Genomic DNA, 19,771 nt, shown 5'->3' with positions numbered 1-19,771 from the left:
ATTCAAATCACCAGTTTCTAGGTTACGATAGGTCTTTATTTTTTAATTTGTAGTTAATTTGAAGTTCCGTAATTACTAGCCCTGAGGTTTTGGCTGTTTAAAATTGTTACCATTTCATGTAAGTTGTTGCTTTGTCATGGCAACACGACTAGAACGAGAGAAGAGAGAACGGTTAAATGAACACTATAAACAAATTCTTGCCAAGCTTTTATCAAAAGAAGAAAATAAATACTGTGCTGATTGTTTAGCTAAAGGTAAGTTTAATGATATAATATAGATGATTGTCATTTATAACTGATGATCAAATCACTCGCCACTCCCCATAAAATTAATTTTTGACTGCTATCTAAGGTTTGATTGATTGATAGAATCTTTATCCTTGGACTGGAAAAGCTTCTTTGAAAGCTCAATCCTGACAGTTTTGCATATATACTTCTAATGTAGAGGCTTTGATCCACTGACGCAGGCTTGGTCACCGAGATTGACAGAGTGATGTTTCCGATTGTTGAAGTGTTGCTACCAAGGAATTATTCCATTAGATGCCACTGAATAGAGAGCTGTCCTTGATGTGCGTTGCTCAAGTGCACACCCTGAGAGTTGAACCAGTGACGTTTGTTCTTGAAGCTTCTATGTTCGCCAAGTCATGTGCACTAACCAACTGAGCTATTGGGGCAGACTTGTCTGAAGCTTAAAGTTGATGAGCTGTGAATACTATGTGTGTTGCTTGTGGCTGAGTCTTTTATCGAAACTCACCTTCATCTACTATATCTAAGCAACAACAAGCAAATGCTACATTTTAATAAATTGTTTGCTTAATTTTTTTTCTGCCTCGTGTGTCTTTTAATAAAAATGTCGATTTCATGAAGAGTCCCAAGCAAAACAGTCAATAAAAATAGGCCCTGATTGAAAAAGGTTGGAAGCACTGGTTTAATGTACCGTATTTGTTATTAAAAAATTGTGTTATGTTAGACATTTAATGCAAAGTCTCATTGTGAAATCTGTTTAGGTCCCAGATGGGTATCATGGAATCTCGGAGTCCTTCTATGCATAAGATGTTCCGGAATTCACCGGAGCCTCGGAGTTCATATATCTAAAGTTAAATCTGTAAACCTTGATACATGGACAAGTGACCAAGTAGTGGTGAGCAACATGTGCTTTGATGGCACAGCTGTATTTTTTGTTTAGTTAGATTTGTCTTTGTAGATGATTAATCAAACAAATACAAGTAAAATATTTTGGTACCAGCATTAATAGCTCGTTTTGGCGTTGCTGTACTGGAATGGCCCGTTTCGGTGAGTTCCCTATTCGGTGATTTTTTTTTGAATTATTAGGTACCGTAGCCTAATTATCATTGTCATTTTAGGGTTAGGATTAGGGGTCGGAGTTAGGGTTAAGGGTAGGAGTTAGGGTTAAGGGTAGCAGTTAGGGGTTAGGGTCTTATTTCAACGTTTAGCGACGTTAAAACGATGTAAAAGCGGCAATGATAATTAGGCTACGGTACCCAATAATTTTCAAAAAATAATTCAAAAAATCACCGAATAGGGAACTCTTCGAAAAAGGCTCTCACTGGAAAGGCTCTCACCGAATCGGACTCACCGAATAGTAGCAGACCCTTGCTGTACAATTTACATTATTTAAAACTGTATATATGTATATTATATAACTGCAGACAGTGCACACCGTTTCGACCTCCCGGTCTCATCAGTGCAGTAGTTACACTGGAATGGCCATGGAGATATATACCTCCATTATATATAAACCATTATATTTTCAACTACAAAAAGTTTGCGCTATCATTGGTTTCATGTACTGCAAGGTACAATCATCAGGCGCATACTGAAAAACACATAAGCAGAAAATTAAAAGCTATACGTCAAAGGCAATTTTTTTATCATTTTTTTATATTATGTATATGTAATGTATACTTTTGTTTTTACAGTTTGTTGTAAACAAAACTCGGAATGACCCGTTTCGGAGAATGCGATTCGAAGAGTCCGATTCGGAGAAATCCTGATTCGAAAACTTTTTTTTTTCGGAGATTTTTTGAAAATCTAACGACGCCTTCTGTTTCTAAACAATCACATTCTAAACTGCCACTTAGGTTTTAACTTATATGATATAGCCTAGTTGATTATGTCAAACGCTATTTGGTAACTGTCTTTTTTAACATTTTTTTGCTGAGACTTTATCTCATTAACCTCTATTGTTAATCATGAAAACTGTTTTTTTTTTAAATACTTTACATATATTCACAATTCACATTACAATGTCAGTGATCAACATCCATTGCACTGAAGTACCACCCATTTTACATACATTTAGAATTCAGTTTAATGTTAAAATATGAAAGCAACTTCGCCAATGTTTTTCATGCAGGGAGGTGAAGGCCGGTGTTTTGTATCAAACAAAGCAAACGAGTATCTTGTTCAAGGATTAAAGATAATATCAATTTTGTAAAGCATTTCAAGCTTGTTAAGGTGATGTTTCCTAAGAGTGTTTAGTATCTATAAAGACGATTTAACCAATTTGTTTAGAAAATGTGCAGTCGTGGAAATGGTTGGGCCAAGGAAAAATATGAGGCTCATTTGCCTAAGGACTTCAATCGTCCCCAGGGTGACTCGTAAGTTCAGGATTTCGTGTTGTGAACTTTAATTAATTCCATCCAATGCCAGCTGTTTGGTAATGGGATTTGGTAACAATTTAACTCTAGATCTGTCGCCATATTTCCAATGTCTTTTACTAGTTAATGCTGTGAATTGAACTTTATTTGAGTTTTCATTTTCATTTCAAACTTCGAGATTTAGTTTAAATATTTTGATGTCGGTGTTTTATTCTGGAATTATGTTTTTCTTCATTGGAACTATGAAGCCACTTTTAATTCAAAATGAAAACAATGTTTTTTGACATCCACATTTTGTACAGGCTGTTGTGAGGTTTATTTTCTTGCCAGCAACAAGCCAATAAAGTTTTTTATGGATTCCCAATGTCGTCATTTATTCATTCTCAGTTAAACCATTTTTTGTTGAAGTTAAACTTTCCGTTCACACACCCTGTGTAACAAGTTGTTGTAGTTGTTGGTTTGTTTCTTGTTGCTTTTGGTTGACTCAGCATTTGCATCATTATTGCTGTTATGACCTGACAATCAATCAATCACGTTACCACAGACTTTGAAATAATCGATTTCACAAATGTTTTTCCTATTTTCACTCAAACTGACTGAGAAACGAGAGAAATTATTTAAACTAGTATAATTATATATATAATTTTTATCCAGCATTATACAGCTTCGGTAGAAAGTTTGTCTTGTTGAACCATAGGCATACGAAGCCGAGCAACGTGATCAAGTTTGACATCTTCAAGTTTATTACATTTACATAAACATAAAACTACGCAACAAATTAAGTATCGACATCACAAGATGTCCTCTTCAGGAATAACATACTGTATATATATACAATTTTACTACATCTGAATAAAATACAATGGTAATTATAACTATACAGAGCCTATATTTGTTGAGTTTGAGCTAGTCAGAAGTACTGTGCAGTTTTTGTTTTTTTCCTGTTTATAGTTATAATAACCATTGTATTTTATTCAGATGTAGTAAAATTGTACATATATGATATATATATATATATTATGTTACTCCGGAAAAGGACATCTTGTGATGTCGAAAACGTTCGATACTTAATTTGTTGCGTAGTTTTATGTTTATGTAAATGTAATAAACTTGAAGATGTTAAACTTGATCACGTTGTTCAGCTTCGTATGCTTATCCAGTATTAATAGATAAAATTCTTTTTTCAGAAGTTTAGAATATTTCATTCGAGATAAATATGAAAAGTTGAAATACTGCTCCAGCAAGGAAGTTATCTTGCGACCAATCGAGGTTTGTGTTATTTGAAAGCTCATCATTGGTGCTTCACTAGTTGTATGGTTTAATGTAAACAACCTGCTTGTTTTTCATGGCTTTGGTGAGATACTTTCTATCAGTTTGGTATCGAACCTCGAAATGACGGAGTGTTGCTGTTTGGATTAAATGTTGAAGATGAGAATTTATGAAATTGTAACAACGAATTTACTGATAAGCCGAGTAAGGCGATCAGGAATTGTAAAAAATGAAAGTTCGTTATACCAGATATGTCGATATGTCTGTTTTAGTGACTCTTCATGGTTGCCACATGACCGTAACAGCAGTTCTCTGGGCTCTTCGGAATATATGCTGTAGTTTCAATAGAATAAGATGATTATTCATAGTTTTTCAGCACCTGAACTACAAACCCACTCATCCTGCATTTCATTCACTGTCTTATGTTTGGGTGTTTGGGTTTCATTGGTAATTGAGAAAACCTTTATGTGTGGTTCAATGCTGTTTTATTTTAGGAATTCAACATTTTTCAAGAAACAGAAAGTCCCAAACGGAGAGAGCGTAGAAAAGATGTGAGCAATGCAGTTACCTCCAACGCAATAAAGTATGTTGCCTCTTGTGGAATCAATGTAGACCTTGAGAATATAAAAGTTTTGGCGACAATCTGCTTGTATAACACATGGACGTTTTACAGCTGCCTTTTTCAACGCAAACCAGTTTGGCAATTTGCTTTTACGTTTGAAACTGACTATAAACTCAATTTTGACCTAAATCTTATCATTAATTTTAGGGTGAACAGCGGTTTCCATCAAATACTAGTCTGCCAAGCTAAGTCATGCCACAAATTACCACCGGAATATCTGTTTCTTTGCACTTTATTCCACAAAACGTAAATTTTTACAAATCTGTCAATTGATTCATCTCAGCTTCATGCTTGACACAACCACTGCTTACCGCGTAGGTAGTTTCGATAGCTGGCGTTTTGTTAAATTGTTACGTAGCACTGTGCTGGCCGGTCCTTTGCATGGCAGCCGTACTTATAATTGGCCGCGTGATTGATCGTCAGCGCAGGAAATCATAGGTCGAGTTGTTGACTTCATTGTACGTTTCAATAGGTTTGGAAGTTTGTAAGACTCACACATAGAAAAACAATCACGTTACATTTCCGTGCAGGCGCGTCACTTGTGAAACTTTGGTTGTTGGCTATTTGTAGATTTTTGCACTTTTTTACAATCATTTTTGATTAAAAGCATCTGCTGAGATTAGTTGAGTACATTATATTTTCAGTTATTATCCCGTTTCCGGTCACCATTTTAAGGTTTGGCAGGATGTCAAATGTGTCTAGTAATTCTTATTATACGTATCCACTATCCAGTGTAGTATTGTCAACAGGGCCTATTGTACTGAGTCAATGTGAACCTATGCTTGTGTGGGTTGATCCAGCACCGCTTTGTAGTCTTGAAGGCAAATCACCAAGTGCTACAATATTAGAGTCTGAAAGCTTTCAACTGTTTGCAGAATTGATAAACCATCACCATCAGTGCCAAGACCAAAGTCGCAGCATCTTTCCACTACACCCACCAAGGCCCAACCAACAATACAGGTTGCCAATGGCAACGCAGAGCCTGCCCAATCCGCCATGGATGATCTTTTAGGGCTATGTAAGTTACACTCTCTGTTTTAGCGGTCGCCTTGTCGGGCGACGTGCCAATGGCAGACAACACACAACATTTCTATATTATTTTCAACAAAATAATTCAATCAGCCAATCAAGACACTTTAGGAAACAGTACGATATGGGAATGTTTTGAAAAATTTACGAACCGAGCATCTAGTTCATCAAAGGCCTCATCGGCTATGATGCAAACATACATTTGTTGCAAACGAAAAGTTTATTATATATGCTAAAATGTAGTTTCACTTCTGTCATGCTTTGGTTTTTCAAGAATAATTTAGTTTTGCTTTCTAACGCTGGTTGTAATGAGATCTTGTTTTAACTGAATTTATTTTTTTCCATTTTGGGTTCAATAATAATAATTGATTTATTTTGTTTAACAAATAAAGCTCTGCCTCTTGCACGTTGAGGCAAACGGATAGCTTCATATGACGAAGGATGGAATAATAGCCATTGTCACGTAATTACTCATCGTCCATTGTCAAGCACACACGGGACATGACTGATGAGATTGGTTTTGTTTTACAATCCTCTTCATCCCCAGCTTCACCCATTCAACCGAACCCTCCCACATCAGATGGCTTCCAATCACAACCGCCTCCCAGTGCCGACCTGACCTTTGACCTCTTCGCCTCTATGCAGCCAAATGCGACCCCTGCAGCCAGCGAGCCTGGCCAGGTTAGTATGCGCTGATGATGTTAGTAATTGGCTGAGTGGTTGTTATGTCTCGAAGACCACCAAGCATAGTTTGTTTGGCCGTGAAGACCAAGCAGGTATCAGAAGCAAAATATAACAACTACAGTACAAGGATGATTTTCCTCATGACTATTCAACCTGACTGACTGAATACTGATGTACATTTTTGCACCCCTCTACCTCTGGTACTGTTTGAAGGCTGGTAGTGGTTTTCTGTGTTATTCCCAAATAGCTTTCCAAAATTGTTACAAATTATATATTTTTAAAAAGTAACTTTTCTTCAAAGTCTGCTTCCCCCGCTGAGCAACCCGCCAGCGTTGAACAGAAGTTGATGAGCAAGGATTCCATACTCTCCTTGTATGGGCAGAACCAGCCGATGCCACAGAACCCGTACGTCGCAGGTAGGCACCTTGGAATGTGCATTTCAAACTTTGCTTTCCATTTGCACCACTTTGCGAAAATATTATGACAACACGAAGTGACCTCACCAGGTTGATGACGTAACTAGGTCAATGATTGTAGTTTAACAACCGGAAAAGCATCTTCGATTGTTTGATTCCCGCTGTATCAACTAAGAACCGTTGACCCAGATCCGGTACGAAATAACTTTTCGATAAAAAATATTGCAAACCATCTGCCCTCAAAGTTGTTATGTTTCAGATTAAAATTTTGCTTGGACTTTTCATTTGTCTCAGTTGAAGTGAAACTTCCATAACTTGATGTGAGCTCAACTTAAGGGAGCGCGTTTAAAGTTCATTTTGTTTTTGCGCCCGGCAAGAATCAATCCATTGTCGCCGGGTCTTGTCCTTTCATTCTTATATTGCTTTCTGTAGGGGTGTTCAATTTCGATTATTTGAATATTCGAAATTCAATTTATTTTCGAATTTCGATTTCGAATATCACAACTGTTCACCACACTGCAAAATGTGATTTTATTGAAAGAAACGCCATGAAAATTTGCGAAAAAAGAACACAAAATAACGTCTACAGCTCTAGGCCCATGTTGGTGTTTAAGAACACAAGCTGATCGACATGGTCACCCATCAGTCGGATCTCAGCTTCGTGACGGTCAGGCCAGCTTTTGAAAACGATTGCTCCGCTGGAGCCGAGGTCGCTGGGATCACAAACACCTTCTCGGCTAGCTTTTTCAGCATCGGTAGATTGCCTTCGTTTGCTTTCCACCAGGAAAGTGGATCATCTTGCCCAGAAGCAAGCTTCTGCTTTATAAAATAGAAAATCTCGTTTGAGATTGAGCTGATTTCATCATCATCACTGTTGTTGGAGTGTTCCGTCTGGACCTTGCCCATGGAGAAGAGTTCCGTCAGAGTGGTCTGGCATCTTCGCTCATCGCCTGATGGTGTCGCCTGTGTTGGCTCAACGTCGGGGCTATCGGAATCGAAAGAACTGACACCTCCCGTTGGCTGCACGCGCGTGGAAGACAACGACGTTGCGCACGACTTTCCTCAACGCACGTGTGCAGGACTGGCCGTTGGACCCGCGAGAGCGTGTGATAGTTACGTGATCGACGATGCGTATGCGTCGAAGTCTTTTTTCGCTTGCAAAATGCGACAAGACAGATTTCGCGTCACTCCCGTTACTTTCAACCGCGTTCAGCCGAAAGGGCGGCTATAATTTCGAATATTTCCGATACGAAAACGAATTTCGAATATCACCTTAATCGAATCGAAATTGAACACCCCTATTTCTGTGTGCCTCGTTTGTTTAACTTGAAGATTTTAAAGGGATCTAGGAACACCCTTGGATGGTTAATTCATTTACCATTGATCATTGACGATGGGTTGGCCTGTATGAATTCTTTAGGTTGGAGTCAAAGTTGAAAGGTCACAACCCCTTAATTGCGTCATTTTAACCACGTCGTTACTTTCACTCAGGTTCATACGCCATGTCAGGGCAAGGTTTCCAACAGCAACCGGTCACCATGGCGACCACCAGCATGGGGTACCAGCCTGGGTTCAACATGCAGCCGATGGGCATGCCCCAGCAAAGTAGGTGGTTCCCCTTTCGCTTTGTATTCAATGAACGCAACTCGTGCACTGTATTGGTGTTGTTGTCGGCGTTTGATTGTGTATCAACCACGTTTTATTTCGCGCTCATTGTCACTAATAATTCAATGAGAATCGCATGGTCATGCGTCGATTCATAGCCGATAATTCATTTACGATAAAGACAACAAACCTTAATCCTTAACACTTCGTCTTTGAATTGTCTGCTTTGAATATACCGTGATACTGAATCACATATACGACACTACAGACAACTGGAAGCAGTGAATGGACGTTGAGTCAGCTTATCCCATTATTTTGGCATTCCTTTAAGTGTCTTGCCGAGATACAGCAACGTGCTTTGGAGCGGTATCGAACCGACGTTCTCACCACTCGGCCGTGCAGTCGACGATAGTAACTTCACCCGCTGGATGTTTTCTCATCTCTCAAAGCTGGGATTGCAAGGAATTAATGGATTATCTGGTCCATGACTAGGCGTCTCAGCAACCTTGCGAATAGAACATGAATATAAATTCATGAACGAATCGTCTGTTCACTTTCCTCCACATGGAGTTTTTTATATAATGTGAAAATTGTCAATGAAACAACCAGGAGCGCCTACTCGCAACGTCACATCATCTTCCCTTCACTAATTTTCATATTGTCCTTGTTTCATCCATCATACTTTTACACTCCCCCCAGATATCATGGGCTTCCCGCAGCAGCAGAACATGCAAACGATGCAGCAGTTCCAGTGGCAGCAGCAGCAGCAGGTCAGCCATTATTCTGCACTTACTTACATTAGTCTAAATATACACGTGTGTACTGCACGTCTCCTAACATATGTGGTTTGTATTCTGTCTGAGTTTTGAAAGCATCAGAGAAGTGGCTTCTGCTTTTCCGCGTTTATTTTAAAAGTAAATATGAGGTTTAACATATTCCAAAGCTAAAATATCTTTATTTCCGATTCCATTCACAGCAACAACAGCAGCAGCAGCAACTCCAGCAGCAGATGCAAGCCATGCAGTTGAATGGAGGAAGGCCCAGCAACCCCACCGGGATGAGGTCGTACAATTCCATGCCGCAGATGTCTCCCCCACAACAGGCCAGCTACAACATGGTTGGGGGTGCCACGTTGGGGGTTCCTCTGCAGCAAAACAATTTAGCCTCAAGCCAACCATCTTTGGTAGGTTTGGACCCTAACATGGGGGGCTGGGGAGGTGGGGCGATGAACAGTGGCCAGACCCTGAGCACCCAGTTGTGGAAATGAGGTTGCAATAATCTTTCATCTATAAAATGTTCAACTTACTACTTTTCAATCTCTCTCCACTTAGCATCAACATTATGGGGAAAGCAAAATATTGGTTTATTTTGTGCTACATCTTGGGTTGTCCGTTCGTTGAGGTTTTCTCCTTGAAATCTTATTCCGCACAATGTTTGTATGCAAAGGGGAGAGATGACCAAAATCAACCTGGGGATAACTCACAAGCATTGGGGTGCAAAATTGTCCCATTGTTCAAGCTCACGTGACCAATATACAAAGCCCGTTGCTAGCAACTGTTCCATATTGTTGCCGAATTTATTGCTCATTGAGCAAGAACCATGTTTGCTTTGATGTGGCCAAAGTTCTGTTCCTTTATTTTTGCTCACTTGTGTAGACCCGTCGAGTATATGTTGCTTCCAACCAGTTGTTATCCTTCGAAACGCCAATATATTGATATACGTTGAAGTGTTGTTTTCGTTAATTAACGTCATAATACCATTGTCCATGTATGCGGCTCATTGTTGCATCTGTAGACACGATCTCGAAGCAGCATCTGTCATTGTTGTAATTCCTTCGAAACCACATTGCATCTGTCATTGCTTCAACGAGAGGGTCGTATCTATCTTTGCTTATCCTGGGCAATAACAATTCTCGATCCAAAAGATCGTCAGCGCTGTTTAACGATTCGTGTTCTGATGGGTTTCTTGGCTGATGTAGGCTTTGAAGTTTTCTTGTCAATGTCTCGGACCATTGTGTCTGCGTTGTTCTACCTAATGTTTTGTTTACTTTGTAATGATTTCTACGGCACAGTTCATTGTGGTCAGCAGTGCCACTGATGAACCAGTTTGTGGAGGTTAAGTTTATGCGTCGTTGTAAAAGTATGAAAATAATAGACAATTATTTGTTTGTTAAATCAGTTCGTAAATTTTCATTTCACTTTTAAAAGAACTTAACTGTTGAAGTTTCAGTTTGTTGTTAAAGATAAACGATTCTTGTATTGAATTGTCTAATAATCCCGCTGTTCCTCCATAATTACCAGCCAGGAATTGGATTCACCGACAACAAATCTTTTTAAGCGGCTGATTAAGCTGATTGCATAATTACTTGACCGAAAATGTTTGCAAACTTGATCTGTGGATCAGTGATTCTAATCAGCGAATTACTTGGTGCATAAGGTAAAAAGTAGCTCACGAAATAAGTTTCTTAATCAGCCGATTTTCTTAATCCATGAATAATCAACCGTCGGTGCAGCCAATCTTGAAGCTAAGGCTTTACAACATTTACTTTTGCCAGTCGATAAGTTCGTGTTGAAATAGGCTATACCGGTATCCTGAGAATGGCATAATACTCTCCTCACAAATGCTTTATGATTGGAAGAATTAAATCTGTTTTGTCTTGTGACCTGTGCCATATACTTTTACACCCCTGAAATAAAGGGGCCACCGGGTACACAAAGCAAGTGCTGAACCATCTGTCACGTAGACCCCTTTTTGAGGGTGAGACGGTGCATTTTACCCATAGCCTCCGAAACAATAGGAAATATTTTTCAACTTTGGAAATAAAAGCTTCTGGAATATTCATTCAACTTTTAACCTTTCCTGTGCTCTTCTTTTCGTCATCGTATGTCCTTAGAATTATTTAATGGAAATAACTTAAAGTAATTTGTTGTACACTTAGGTTAGTGATGTGCTGCACATAGTTTGTTCGATAGGTAATACGCCTGCGTTTGCTCATTTGAAATCATTAGTCGTCAGAACTTATGACGTCATTATTGTATATAGTTGTATCATAAATGTTGCGGGTATTGTAGCCGCTTGTTTACAGCTCCTTCTGTTTTGAGGGGTTACTTTGAAGCATTATAACACAAGCTCATTTTACGGATTTTAAGACTTGACACAGAAAATCCCCTTCTATTCGGTCATACTTGGATGGATAACAAACATTGTTGCGCCATAGTTCTCGTCACATGAGGCGCAAACACCTGTTGTAGATTTACGCTCTCATTGCATCGTGTGAGATGACGCCATGAGGTTGATCCATCGGTGCGCTCGTTAATAATATTGTTGTGTGGTCGACCACGCTCACACCGCCTGTATGCATTACCGGTAATACATAACTTCCATCAGAGTCTTTGATAACATCAACCTTGTTGCGTCCGGTGTAGACGACTATCCGCTTTTGTTATCCGGTGTAGACGACTATCCGCTCTATTGTTATCCGGTGTAGACGGCTATCCGCTCTATTGTTATCCGGTGTAGACCACTATCCGCTCTATTGTCCGTATCCTGGAAGTCTACGAATTCTTTGTGGTCTGCATCTAATAGCATCTGAGTATAACGACCTGTATGCAACTGCACAAGCAAGATTGCTGCAAACAGTCTAAATAACTTAAACGTCTTTTTATTTTTTCGCAACTAACCAATAGTGGCGATGTAGCCAAAGTTGTTTAGTTCCCGTGCAAGTGGCAATGTCGCGTTGTTGCTACATGGAACAACAGGATAATTTGTTAGCGTTTGTATATTTCACACTTTTGTTTATAAAATCAGATTGCGTTGTGAACTAAGAATTTAATGGGAATAAAATGGAGACTGGGCGTGGGCAGTGTTTGCATTTCAATGACAACCAACGTGAGTCGTTCCAGTCCTCCAGTCAGGCAACACTGTTTCGCTTCAACACTGTTGCGCTTGAGCAACGCATTTCAAGGACGCCATTCAGCAGCACCTAGTGGATGGTACAATTCAGACTTCAACAACCTCGGAAGTACGCGACGCAGCTGTATAGTGGAACATTGCCTTGCTCAAACGAAATGTTCTATTAAGTTACTGCAGCAAGTAAACGTCTGAATCTACGGATGCCGGTAGTTGCAACTTCATAGTTTTAGAACAGAAGCAAACGAAATTAGTTCCCCCTTCCATGGTGGGAGCACCTCCAACCATGAACATTGAACAGGGGGGTAGACGGCAAGAACGAAACATTGCACAATAAAACTTTGATGAAATCGAGTGTTCGGGTGGCTAGCCGGTCTTAGGGACCTTATTACTGGTGAGTTTAAAAATGCCATCTCGAAAATTCAGCTTGCTGAAGCGTTGATCAATAATGGTTACGGTAGGTTTTTCTAAACACTTCAGTAGCCTAACGTCACAAATTATTATAAACGCTCGATTCCAGGATAATGCTAAGAATGCCATAGTAAGTCGTTTCAGCGACAATCTCAAAAAAAAAATCTCATGCGCTCATCCACAGAGCAGTTGTAATGCCACTAAAGTTGTGGAGTGGGAAGATATTGGGACTCAGTTCTGATGGCTTTGAGATCAAACCTTAAAAAGTGTTTCAAGAGGGAGACGGTCAAAATGAGCGCTGGAGATCAAATCGTTCATTACCTTTGTGACGTCACATTTAGCATTTGACTAAAAAATGAAACATTTCGAGTTTGTTTAGAAAGTTTTAGATCACTCAGAGTAGTTACCCCGAGTATCAAAGATAGCCGCCTCTCGGTGGAGGCGTCGACTACGAGTGTCAGTGCAAATCAAAAAGAAATCAGGCTACATACATATACATCCGCGCTTACAGCGGAACAGGTTATTGCGACGTTCAAGAACCACGATGCAAAGTGAGGATTGCACTTTGACGATTTGGTCGCCACCAAGGCAGCATTGTGGATATAAACACACGCATCATTTACGTAAGTGCCAAATTGCATCGTATCGTCGAAATGTAGCATAGAAAGAACGTGAACGAACCAAACTAGAAACGAATATTAACTCAAGACCAGACAGCAGAATCCATCGTTTTTACATTGATTTAACGTCTTCAAATGTTTAATTAATGTAAAAATGACGGATTCTGCTGCCTGGGAAAGCGCTGTCATCTCAATTGTGCTACCCAACGACAAAACGCTGTTTAAAAATTAGCAATAGCTTTTCAATGGAAGTCCCCAGTATTGGGGGAGCGGGCAAGATTCTCGCCCACTGCCGACAACGTGGCTGATGTACACAAGAGTAAATATTCATCACCAGGTCACAGCAACTACGTGTCATAGCAATATTCTCAGAAACTAAAAATATTCCCATTAAAAACAAAACAGCCTGGCAATTTACAACGGCATTGCAAAGCTTCAACACGCCACGGCTGACAAAATCCGCCATTTTCAGACATTAAATCAATGTGAAAAGGGCGAATCTTTCTGGCTGGGGCACCATATTGAAGCAACCTCAAGTAGACCCGTACAGAGCAACATGATGTGGGGGCAGATCAGGGGGTGATTGGGATGATCGAAACCGCCTTGGCCAACCAACCGACCGCGCTTGGCTGTGGAATCACGTGACCAACTTCACAAATCCCTGGCTACAAAACTAACATGCACAATGTTGAAAAGTTTGGGTATTCATGAGGACAATAATTATCAATGCGCAATATTTGTGTTTCAACAACAACACGTGCCTTCATCTGCAAGAATGTGAATCAAGCACTTCGCCACAAAGTGTTGAAAACGCATAATCTGCAGCATAGGGTAGGACATGATGTTGCGTGAACACATCAGAAGATTATTATGATTAATATTATCAACTGAAAGTAATATCTTCAAAAACGATTCAATGTAGATGACTGAGGTGACGCCTCAGCGAAATCGCCATCGGATTGTATAAGCGATAGATGACACGTAGTACAGTAGACCTGGCAGATCATGGACGGTTTGGAATGTAGTCTACTAACCCTTTGATATACACTAGCGTCAAATAACCTTTCATATGCACATTCATTCACTGTCATAACAACTAATTGGTCTTATTACAACTGGCATTGAATTGGTCTTTCTAAAAGCACAATTTATTTGCAGGGATTTCCAGCATTGTGATCCTGCCCAAGGCCAGCCGTTAAATCCAAACAAACGAAGTCGTAGAAGAGAGTCCACTGCTGACATGCGATGTTTGGGTTCTTGATTTACTGGCCACTGAGCAGCCAACAAAATGATTTATAGCAATCCACTATTATTTACCATGAACAATTGAACATTGAACACTGAAGGAAGTTGTTACTGTACTGGGCAACCTGCTTCACAATACTATGGAATTATGTGCACTGAGTCACAACACCAGGTTAATATCGGTTGTGGTTGCGACCAACTCGGCGTACATGACGCAGTTATGTTCTTAGGAACCAATGAGCTTGTTCTGCACGTCAAAGGGAAATCTTATATCTAGCGGTAAGATTGCGTTCATCCCAACTCGTCCGCCATGTGCGAGGTCTACTGTAGTTAGGAATCTCGTTAATAACATTATTGCATCACAATTAACGAGCATGGAATGGTAACGGGCGACTCAATGCAACCACACGAATCATTATGAGCATAGGTCGGTCGCAGTCATCGACGTCTGTGGATGACGCGTGGTTTGATCGAATGCTGTAGCTAATACTTGCATAACTTAAATGGGACGAAACGATGATTGATTAATGGATTGAAATTTAGATGCATTTTCAACAAAACATCACGTTACATAGACGTCAAAAAGTGACTGTAAGTTAAGCAAAGATCCTAAAGGCACGAACCGGTATACCTGGCTGCATCGGCAAGCATCATGAAGTGCACAATCCAGGCTTTGTGAAGGCAGTCATCGCGCATGGGCGTGATCACGGTCAATATCGCTCTCAAGCGGCCACGGGATGACAGCAACATAGACCGCTTGCATGACAAGATTGGTGGGAATGAAACTAAAGGCTTCGTGGCTTGGATCAGGCTTTAGCAACGTCAGACAAAAAAAAATCAAAACTAAATAGGAATCGGTCAAACAAATATGGGAATGATCAAACTAAAAAAATGGACGACCGTTGCGTCACAACTATGACGGGAAGGTATCACTGCAGCGCTGTGCCGGTTATCCTCTCCGTGAGGAAGCTGGGGGCGGGAAACGAGGTACGTTGGGGCGGGTTGGAACGCATCGCATTGTGGGCTCATCAATCAGAATTATGATGAAAGAAAGGAGTCTTCCACAGGAGGAGCATAGGAGAATCCAATAAACGCTTCATCTGCTTCCTGGACACTGGCACTGATCTGGAAGACGATACAATACAGATGACATTTAATCACACGGAAGCTGAACAGCTGGAGTAACCTCCTCTGGTGGGTCACTCTCTTGTTCTCATGCTGCCGATCACGCGTGGGGATGCTGTTACCCGTCACCTATTAAAGGCAACACCCAACTAATGGGGTAGACAGATCGTCAACAAACAATGTGAGGTGCACTGGCAACTACAAAACATGGCGACCTCATTGTGTCGTCACAGTGATGTTACAAACGTTAACTTCCTGGTTACCTGGGACTGGCCGCTGGCCTCCTTGAGTGACCTGGAGATTGGTTCTCGGATGAACTCGGGGTCGACATGCTTCAAGTCCTCGGGACCAGCCTGTGTGAGAACGTTAGCAACAAGTCAGTGACGTCATACACAGGAGTACAGCTGTTGACATGAACACATCGACTAATTCGGTTAGAATCACATTTTCTTCATAAAGTTGGAAGCCGCAAACTGTGTAAAGCACAAGACATTGAATCCACACAACTTTGGAGTTGTAAGGGGTAGGCCAGCTACACCCACTCACCACGTTGGAGTTATAGGGGGTAGGCTACACTCACTCACCACGTTGGGGTTGTAAGGGGTAGGTCAGCTACACTCACTCACCACGTTGGGGTTGTAAGAGGTAGGCAGTTAGACCTACTCACCACGTTTGGGTTGTAAGGGGTAGGCAGTTAGACCCACTCACCACGTTGGGGTTGTAAGGGGTAGGCACTTAGACCCACTCACCACGTTGGGGTTGTAAGGGGTAGGCACTTAGACCCACTCACCACGTTGGGGTTGTTAAGGGGTAGGCACTTAGACCCATTCCCACATTGGAGTTGTAAAGGGTCTGGCAGTTAGACCCACTCACCACGTTGGGGTTGTGAGGGGTAGGCAGTTATACCCACTCACCATGTTGGGGTTGTAAGGGGTAGGCAGTTAGACCCACTCACCACGTTGGGGTTGTTAAGGGGTAGGCAGTTAGACCCACTCACCACGTTGGGGTTGTTAAGGGGTAGGCAGTTAGACCCACTCACCACGTTGGGGTTGTTAAGGGGTAGGCAGTTAGACCTACTCACCACGTTGGGGTTGTAAGGAGTAGGTAGCTTCTTGGCAACGAGATCCTCCCAGTTCAAGTTACGGAAAAACGCGTGTTCTTTGATCTCGTCCTAGTTGAATGTAAATTCAAATTAAACTGATGCGATAGATGCCTAAGTTAACGTGAACTACGTTTAAACTTGTTTGATGCGCAACAACTCAACCATGAAAAGTCAACCATGACAAGTTACGTTACACATGACAATTCAACCATGACAAGTTAATGAAGCGGAATAAGCAACTTTATTCGGCTTTCAACTACTGAGTAATAATCTACAGCGAAGATAAAGTTGGCAAAACTTTAAAGTAGTGCCAAATCTATACAGAAAACATTTAACGTTTATTAATGAACCAAATGCTTGATTTGACGAAGGATTGCCTACGTCATCAAGTAGCAGGTATTCACCATCGTACCAAATAGCAAAGTTGCTTCTTTTTACATTGATTCAACGTCTACAGAGGTTGAACCAAAAAGAACAGATGTTGCAAGCTTGGGCACTGAGCCATTCAAACCCACAGTTGCAATAAAGTGAAGCAACTCACCAAATCCTTGGCGCTAGATCCGATCCTGTACTCTGGCTTCTTCTGAAGGAACTGTGATAAATAACAGTCTTAGTCGCAATCCGTGATAAACTGGGAGTTGCAAACCTTCCGCTCAAGAGGCTCAAATAACCGAAGTCGATTGAGGTAGTTCCACGTCAATTCGCAAGTTGGTGAAATAATTCAACATTTTAAAAAGTAGTAGCAGAGTCGTGTGGTGCGCAATGTGCTATGTGCACATCTCATGTGCAGTGCCTTTGGCGCTTCAACCAGTGTTTGAAAATCCCGCCACATAGTGAAATGCTCCATATCTGCCGTTGATTTTGGTGGCTAGCCAATCCTTGACAAGGTAATCGACAGACATCTTGTAGTATACATAATATATTGAATTTACAGCGCGCTCGTGGGCACCCAGAGCTGCTGAGAGTGCCCCACCCATGTAGTGTTGTAAAAAGTACATCCCGATATCAAGCAAGACGATTTTTGTAGCCAAGTTACAAAAACCGGAAAAACATACTTTTCTCAACATTCACCAAACACACTTGAACACATAAAGATAATTCCAACTTACCAATTCCAAGATTGCTTTAGCAGCAGAGGATATGGTGGGACGAAGCTTGAGAGGCTTGTAAAGAATATTCTCGTACATTTCATGGGTGTCTCTGCTGTAGAAAGGTGGCTGGAAAGCAAAAACGTTTGAAATTCTTCTTCAGCATCTTTATCAAACTAAGGTATTTGTCTCGTGGTTGAAAAAGAGAACATAAGAAGTTAAGGGATACATCAAGCTTTTAAAATACACAAAACTGAGTGATAACTAAAACGGAGCCTTTTGTTTTCTTTTAGACATATATCTTTTGCACAATATCCGACAAGAATAAATCAATCCGTCATTATGCCACACAGTGTTTGCCACAAAGTCAATCACCGATGTAAGGTCAGACTGCTGATTATTGTGCTTGGATTAAATCGCATCTGCAGGTAGATGCCCACCTCACAGCACTAAATAAGAAATGCTATGAAATTACTCACCAGTCCGTACAACATCTCGTAGAGGACGGCTCCCAAGCACCACCAGTCCACCGCTTTGGAGTAAGGATGCTTTTTCAAGACCTCAGGAGCAAGATACTGTAATGACATACGTGTTGGGTAAATACGAGGCATGTGCATAAACTGCAGGTGGATCAAGATTTAACAGCAACTGTCACCTTCAACCAACCGTCCTGCCCGACACTAGGTTAATACACACTCCAATAAAGCAATTTCATGATTGAGAGTCGATAGTTGAAGTACAGACCAGAGCAGGTGAGCAACGCACTTCAAAGACAACATCGCCTCGAGGCATCTTATGGATGGTTGTTCGCACAACTTGGTCACAAACTCCAAACTGTCAGCTAGCAACCGAAGACACACAACCTCTTCATAACACAAAACTTCCAAAAGTAATTTCAAGAGATTTTCACTTAAACCGACAACACTTCTCTTTCAAGCAATCAACATCTCAAAGAAATAAATTTGTACTCGCCGAATCAAAAAAAACGTAAATATTAGAGTCGTTTCTAGCACTAGTTGCTACGTTCATCTGATGAAATTGAAAGTAAAATTAACAACAAACAAGATGGTTTATTGCTTCACTGACGTTTCGCGCACCATGACAATGGTTTACGTAATTTAACGTCGAAAGTAACTGCACATCATTAGCCAATCTTTAAAAACATTGCGTTCTATTTCTCTTGCCTTCAATCGCACTTTTTCTGTTGGTCGTCACCGCTTCGAATTTTTATGTCTATTGTTGGAAGTTTTTACGTAATTTAACGTGGAAAGTAACCGCTCACACATCATTGGCCAATTTTTAAAATATTGCGTGTTTTATTTTTTCTTGCCTTCAATCGCACTGCAGTATATAACCTGGTGAAATTTTATTTTGTATGTTATTCGCTCTGAGGATGCGCATTGCCATGGTGCGCGAAACGTCAGTGAAGCAATAAACCATCTTGTTTGTTGTTAATTTTACTTTCAATTTCATCAGATGAACGTAGCAACTAGTGCTAGAAACGATAATTGTCCTGATGAACACCCAAACTTTTCAGTATTCAATATTAGAGTCTTGGGACATGTAGTCTTTTCTAACCGTTACTACTTAAATATGATTTACACTTTTTTGTGTGCGTCGTAAGACCCGCACCTAGCTAGATTCCATATTGCTGGTTAATCCTGCCCACGCTATAAATATGGAGCATGAAATGTCAAGCCGACATACACAGCAAAGAAAGTCTACACCAACAACACGTGACCATCGCTAGTCGCTACCACTGATGCGTCAACGGTTTCTCACAAGGAAGGAGACGATCTGCTGAGTCAGCATGGTGGAATAATATGTGACCAAACTACCCAGACAGCAAATCAATCTTTTTGTACATTGATTGAACGTCTGCAAACGTTGAATCAATGTAAAAAACGACTGCATTGCTGCCTGGGTAAACTTATTAAACGGCCAGTTACGTAAGGGAACGTTCAAATATTACGTAACGCTTTTTTTCCGAATTTTTGACCCCCCCTCCCCCATGTAACGCCAACGT

General features: G+C 40.7%; 2 protein-coding genes across 2 annotated transcripts in view; one reads left to right on the top strand and one right to left on the bottom strand.

The window, feature by feature from the left end:
* Positions 1–18: 18 nt before the first annotated feature.
* LOC145785058 (stromal membrane-associated protein 1-like) lies at positions 19–12,099 on the top strand. Its single transcript, XM_082596763.1, has 11 exons — positions 19–254; positions 1,007–1,140; positions 2,535–2,620; positions 3,808–3,889; positions 4,384–4,472; positions 5,387–5,529; positions 6,088–6,221; positions 6,526–6,640; positions 8,132–8,245; positions 8,945–9,015; positions 9,222–12,099. The coding sequence occupies exons 1-11, from the start codon at positions 137–139 to the stop codon at positions 9,510–9,512; spliced, it is 1,377 nt and encodes a 458-aa protein (XP_082452889.1). The 5' UTR covers positions 19–136; the 3' UTR covers positions 9,513–12,099.
* LOC145785057 (serine/threonine-protein kinase Sgk3-like) overlaps positions 12,093–19,771 on the bottom strand; it is a 28,313-nt gene continuing 20,634 nt past the window's right edge. The window contains exons 10-15 of the mRNA XM_082596762.1: positions 18,225–18,320; positions 17,767–17,874; positions 17,199–17,249; positions 16,637–16,726; positions 15,819–15,908; positions 12,093–15,555 (exon numbers count right to left, since the gene is read on the bottom strand). Of these exons, the coding sequence (XP_082452888.1) occupies positions 15,469–15,555; positions 15,819–15,908; positions 16,637–16,726; positions 17,199–17,249; positions 17,767–17,874; positions 18,225–18,320 (522 nt within the window). The 3' untranslated portion in view covers positions 12,093–15,468. The remainder of the gene's footprint in view (positions 15,556–15,818; positions 15,909–16,636; positions 16,727–17,198; positions 17,250–17,766; positions 17,875–18,224; positions 18,321–19,771) is intronic.

This window comes from Aplidium turbinatum, chromosome 16 (genome assembly GCF_918807975.1).
Source record: "Aplidium turbinatum chromosome 16, kaAplTurb1.1, whole genome shotgun sequence".
Lineage (NCBI taxonomy): Eukaryota > Metazoa > Chordata > Ascidiacea > Aplousobranchia > Polyclinidae > Aplidium > Aplidium turbinatum.
Note: the sequence above shows the minus strand (reverse complement) of the source record. Positions and strands in the feature narration are given on the sequence as shown.